The 5,992-nt window shown below is 38.3% G+C and overlaps 1 protein-coding gene across 1 annotated transcript; it reads left to right on the forward strand.

Moving 5' to 3' along the window:
- The first annotated feature begins 229 nt into the window (after nt 1–229).
- On the forward strand, nt 230–4,555 carry LOC126371191 (toll-like receptor 7). The gene has a single exon (XM_050016439.1). The coding sequence runs from the start codon at nt 436–438 to the stop codon at nt 4,288–4,290; it is 3,855 nt and encodes a 1,284-aa protein (XP_049872396.1). The 5' UTR covers nt 230–435; the 3' UTR covers nt 4,291–4,555.
- The last annotated feature ends 1,437 nt before the right edge of the window (nt 4,556–5,992 follow it).

A 5,992-nucleotide genomic window follows, 5' to 3' on the forward strand; every position in this document is an offset into this window, starting at 1 on the left:
ATCAGTAATAATAAGTCTATGGCGTGTGGGATTCCTTTTTTAACCCGATGCGGTGGCTCGATTAAGAAAACATTACATAATTGTGCGAGAGCGGTCGGACGCGTAAGTGGCGCCATGCGACGGAACGTGTAACTATGTGGGGTAGGAGGGTGAGCGGGGGGTAGTCAGAGGGGCGGTATGAGCGCACCACTCTCGCCAAACTAGCGGAGCGCGCCGTGCGGCCGTCAGTCGCACACGAACCACGATGAGGACGGCATGCGGCCGCGTCGCCTCCGACACCGAACGTACGTGCGCCGCGATGTAAACATACTCTGTGAAGTGAACAACAAATCATTGATAAAAATCAGTTTAATATAACATTAACTCTAATAATAGTGAATTAGTGTTTTGACTTACCGCTTCGGTACGATCGGTATAGACAAATGTGTGAAAAAAATGTTTCAATTGCTGACTCTTTTGTTAGTGACTTTGGGTGTTGATGCCGCGTACGCGCCGAGAGGCGTGGACAACTGCAGCCGATTAACGAATGGTGACGAAGGAAACACCTTGTGCCGGGTGCGAACTTTAGAAGGCGATGGATCCAGTTTTGCATCTGCACCTTCAGAGGGTACGAAGCGCCTTACAGTCGAGTGCAACCAGCTGCTGCTCTTCGAAAGTTCGATCGAAGCGAACTATTTTCAAAGATTTTCAACACTCACCGAACTAACACTTCACAACTGCAAACTTCTCAGGATACCAGGCAACGCGTTCGAAGGATTACGTGAACTGAAAAAGTTGTCGATCCGATCTAAAAACTACGATTGGAGCCCGAATAAAAACTTAGAGCTCTCGCTTGGAACTTTCAACGGATTGCGAGAACTACAAACACTCGATTTGGGTGAAAACAATTTAAAAGTTATACCTTCCGATGTTTTCTGTCCGCTTGATAATTTACAAGTTTTGAATATTACTCGGAACAGAATTAAAAGTGTCGACCGGCTTGGCTTTGGGAAGAATTGTGGCTCCGGCCTTCGAAGTTTGGATTTAAGTAACAATGAAATTAAGTTGTTGACGGAGGACTCGGAAATTACGGGATTAAGAAGACTACAAGAATTAAAACTGCAACACAACAACATCTCGGATATCTCCGGTGAAACATTTAATGGGCTTATTTCTTTAAGAATTTTAAATATTTCTTATAATTACCTGCAACTTATACCAGAAGGGACTTTTGCAAACACGAAAGAGTTGCGTGAGATATATTTGAATAATAACCAGCTATTTGAGTTAGCCAGAGGCGTGTTCCACCGACTAGACCAGCTGCTTGTCTTAGATTTATCGAATAATCTACTCTCAAGCGCTCACATCGACGGCGGAACATTTGTTGGTCTCATACGCTTAGTCATTCTGAATTTATCAAATAACGCGTTGACGAGAATAGATGGTAAGACGTTCAAAGATTTATTCTTTCTTCAAATATTAGACTTAAGAAATAACTCTATTGGATATATTGAAGAAAATACTTTTCTTCCGTTATACAATTTGCACACATTAAATTTGGCAGAGAACCGCTTACATACAATAGATGAGTTTCTTTTTAACGGATTATTTGTACTTAGCAAATTAAATTTGAACAATAACCTTCTAATAAATATAGACCCGAAAGCTTTTAAGAATTGTTCTGACTTAAAGGAATTGGATTTGAGTTCTAATCAATTAACGGACGTCCCATCAGCAATCTGGGAATTATCTTTATTAAAAACATTAGATCTCGGCGAGAATCAAATATCAGATATTAAAAATGGCTCTTTTAGAAATTTAGAACAATTAACCGGTTTGAGGCTCATCGACAACCAAATTGGAAACTTGTCTGTTGGTATGTTTTGGGATTTGCCGAGTTTACAAGTTTTGAATTTGGCAAAGAATAAGGTTCAAGCTATAGAAAGGGGCAGTTTTCAAAGAAATAAACAATTAGAAGCCATAAGATTAGATGGTAACTTTGTATCAGATATTAATGGAGTGTTTTCAGCGTTAATGAGTTTATTGTGGCTTAATTTATCCGAAAATCACTTGGTATGGTTTGACTATGCTTTTATACCTAGTAACTTAAAGTGGCTCGACGTGCACGGGAACTTTATTGAGCATTTAGGGAATTATTATAAACTCCAAGATGAAATTCACATAAAAACTTTGGATGTTAGTCATAATCGTATTGTTGAAATTTCCTCATTGGCAATTCCAAATAGCGTCGAACTGCTTTTCATAAACAATAACCACATAAACAATATCCAAGTAAACACATTTATGGAGAAACGCAATCTTACTCGAGTCGATATTTACGCAAATGAGATATCTCATTTAGATATCAACAGCCTCCGGTTGTCCCCGGTTCCTTCAAACAAGTCGTTGCCCGAGTTCTACATAGGAGGAAATCCGTTTAACTGTGATTGTTCGATGGAATGGCTGCCTCTGATAAACAATATGACTGCCATGAGACAACACCCGAGGATAATGGATTTAGAGAATGTATTGTGCAAAATGACGCACACCCGAGGCGTAACTCACATACCTTTGGGCAATTTGAAGTCTACGGATTTCTTATGTACATATGAAACACATTGTTTTACACTTTGCCATTGTTGTGATTACGTTGCTTGTGATTGTCAGATGACTTGTCCATATAACTGCTCTTGTTACCATGACCCAACTTGGCATACCAATGTAGTGGATTGCTCTAGTCAACGTGCAATCGAAATACCAGAGAAAATTCCAATGGATGCAACTGAGGTGTATTTAGACGGGAACGACTTTAAAGAGTTGCAAAATTATGCATTCATCGGCCGAAAAAACATGAGGTCGCTTTATGTAAATTCAAGTGAAGTTGAAAACATACAGAACAAGACATTTGCTGGGCTGTCCTCTCTCATTATTTTACATCTGGGAAATAATAAGTTAAAGCACTTGATCGGCTACGAGTTCGAACATTTGACACAGCTTAATCAGCTTTATTTACAAAACAACTTTATTAACCACATAGGTAACTTGACATTCTCAACACTACATTCATTAAAAATATTACGTCTTGATGGAAATAGATTAGTAGATTTTACTGTTTGGAGCTTGGGCTATAATAGAAACTTAAACGCTGTAGCATTAGGTAACAATATGTGGTCTTGCAAATGTAGATATTTACAAAGATTTACGGCGTATATATCCGATAATGTTCCTAAAATCACTGACATAGCAGACGTATGGTGCTGGAATATTGCTTCCCCAACGCCACAAAAGAAAGAACTCAATCTCAATGGTACAATCTGCAGCGACTATTACGCTGGAGATTCTGTTATAGATAATATGCTAGTTTCAAATTACATGCCCATGATGGTAACTACGCTCACCGGATTTATGCTGATCATGCTAGTCATCCTTGTGATTTTCTTGTTTAGAGACACAATCCGCATATGGCTCTATACTAGCTGCGGAATAAGATTGTTTCCATTCACCGGAGCGTACGATGACACTGATAAATTATACGATGCTTATGTGTGCTACAGCCCTAAGGATGATGACTTTGTTATTCAAACGTTGGCCGCTGAGTTGGAAAATGGGAACCCCTCGTATCACCTGTGTTTACACTATAGAGATATTCCGCAACACAATGTTGCCTATATGCAGTGTACACTACCGTTACCTGAAGCCGCAGAAGCGTCCAAGCGAATTGTTCTTATATTGACCAGAAACTTTATTGAAACAGAGTGGTCACGCTTCGAATTTCGCCAAGCATTACATGAAATTCTCAAAACTCGAATTTATACCTTAGTTATTATAGAAGAAAGCACAGTTTTGCCTGAAGCTGAATGTGATCCTGATTTGAGGCCGTATTTGAAAACAAGTTCGAGAATAAGATGGGGCCAAAATAAGTTTTGGGAGAAATTGCGTTATGCGATGCCAGATAGGAAGTATAGAAAGAAAACATCAAGTTACAGGAACAATATTAATTCATATTCAATGAGAAGTGGTGTACAGAATGGAACGATGAGGTCGTTTTCCTTTACGGAGAAAATGAGAGGGTCGGCCGACGGTGTTAGTACCGCCCCGCAGTTTGAAGAGCCACCTCAGCAGGTGCAAACTGCTGCGTATGGGCCAGACGGCAGGCCTCCCTCAGACCACATATACTCATCAATAGATTCCGATTACTCGTCATTAGAACTAGGCGGGAACAATCCCAATCGACGGCGGGAATTCAGGCATTGGCCTCCCCCGCCACCATTAATTGACACTCAACCCTCAGGTCAAGCCTATCTTGTCTAGTCCACGCTTCTCATAAACTCGATATAAAACCATTTAGTCAAACGCTTCATGTGAATATTGTATTAACCGCAACGCGCGCTTTACCAAATAATTAAAATTTTAATCTCTATATTTTTGTAATTTCTCGCCGTTTCAAAGGGCGTCTCGTAATGTTTAGTGTAAATACATTCTATAAGACTGCTGTAGTAATATTATGTGAATTTGTAAATAGATTGTAAATAAATGTCCATATAAGTCACGAGTATACTATTTATATACTTTAATAAAGCCATTGTGATAATTTTTGCATAAGCTTTTTTTTACTTATACCTTTCCCAAAAACTACACTAGGTACACTTGGAAATAGGACGAGTATTAATGTTAAAATACAACAAGAATTTATAAAACTGAGTAACATTATCAAATTAATTCGTCCGTTTCACATGACAACTATCAAAAATAAAGAAAAACGTGATCTACTTAAATTAGGCAAAAAAGGGCTTTATATCTGCACTATTTAAATCTGATAAAGCAAGGATAGTTTACGTGATGTGATTGTAAGTGGCCGGTCCCATTGGTGGCTCATATCATAACCGCAAAGTAAAGACACCTACTGAATTTCAAATTGAATCCATTTCACCTGCAAAGGAGTGCCGCTTGCAAAATTGCCATACCATAATCGTAAACAAGGATAATAAAACCCATCCCGAATTAGAGTCAACAGAATTTTGTGTACAATTATTTTAACAACAAAGTTTATTAAAGACAATCATAAAGAGCCTTTATAATCGGTAGTGATACTTTTGTTGCTGAACAATAATGAACATTACCGGATAAAAAAACCGAATTTCGTACTAAAATCGAATTTGAAAGTGTTTTATTGCTGATCACCGCAATTGGAGAACATGGATAATAAGGACAAAGAACAACAACACAGAAAATTTGTAAGTATTGTAACTGCAATTAATATCATTCGTAAGTATGTATTACGTTCAATAGACAGAAGTTATAAACTTGTAGTACGCTACTGTTCAGTTATTAACCAATAAACTCTGACAAATAGATAGGCTCTTCTAAATAGGTTACATGTGTACAGAACAGTAAAATTTTATGACAGGGCCATCAGGCCGCGTCATCCGACAATGAATCATAAGAGTATCATCCCACGACACTTGTACCACTGTGGATTAGCACAAACGAGTCTAATTGAGTCTCCTGCTGTGCTCAAGAAACTTGGAGCCATCCCCATTTGCAAAGTTGACCCAGTAACTAATAATAGTGTCTAGAAGAATGCTTTTAAGGCCCAAGCAATCAATAAGCGTAGGTACAATTTGGATGCAAGCCAATTATTTGAAACCATTCATTTTGTATTGACACAAATGGCTGTAATTAAAATTGCTGCAAATCAAGAACTTCATTACCAAGCGTTGCCGCTATTATGTCGATGGAATTTTGGAGCTTAAATTGTTATTGATTAGTCTTGAAAAATGTGCTTCCTTTTTCCTATTTCTGTGTTTATTAAGGAAAACGTTATACAAAGTATTTCTCACCTTCAGGCATTATTTTGTTCTCGTGGTTATTTACCTTGGTGTGAGTGAAATTATTTTCCTTTTGGCAATCGTGTACTTGTGATTAGTTGCAAAGTCTACGGACGCCTACTCCTGCACGTTTTATGATTTCCTGTTGCTAATACTCCTACACCATTTCCCTTCCTTACATTAAG

This window comes from Pectinophora gossypiella, chromosome 12 (genome assembly GCF_024362695.1).
Source record: "Pectinophora gossypiella chromosome 12, ilPecGoss1.1, whole genome shotgun sequence".
In the NCBI taxonomy this organism is placed as follows: Eukaryota; Metazoa; Arthropoda; class Insecta; order Lepidoptera; family Gelechiidae; genus Pectinophora; species Pectinophora gossypiella.

Bases quoted from the DNA above. Each gene is read 5' to 3' on its own strand.
- LOC126371191 (XM_050016439.1), top strand. From the start codon at position 436: ATGTTTCAATTGCTGACTCTTTTGTTAGTGACTTTGGGTGTTGATGCC.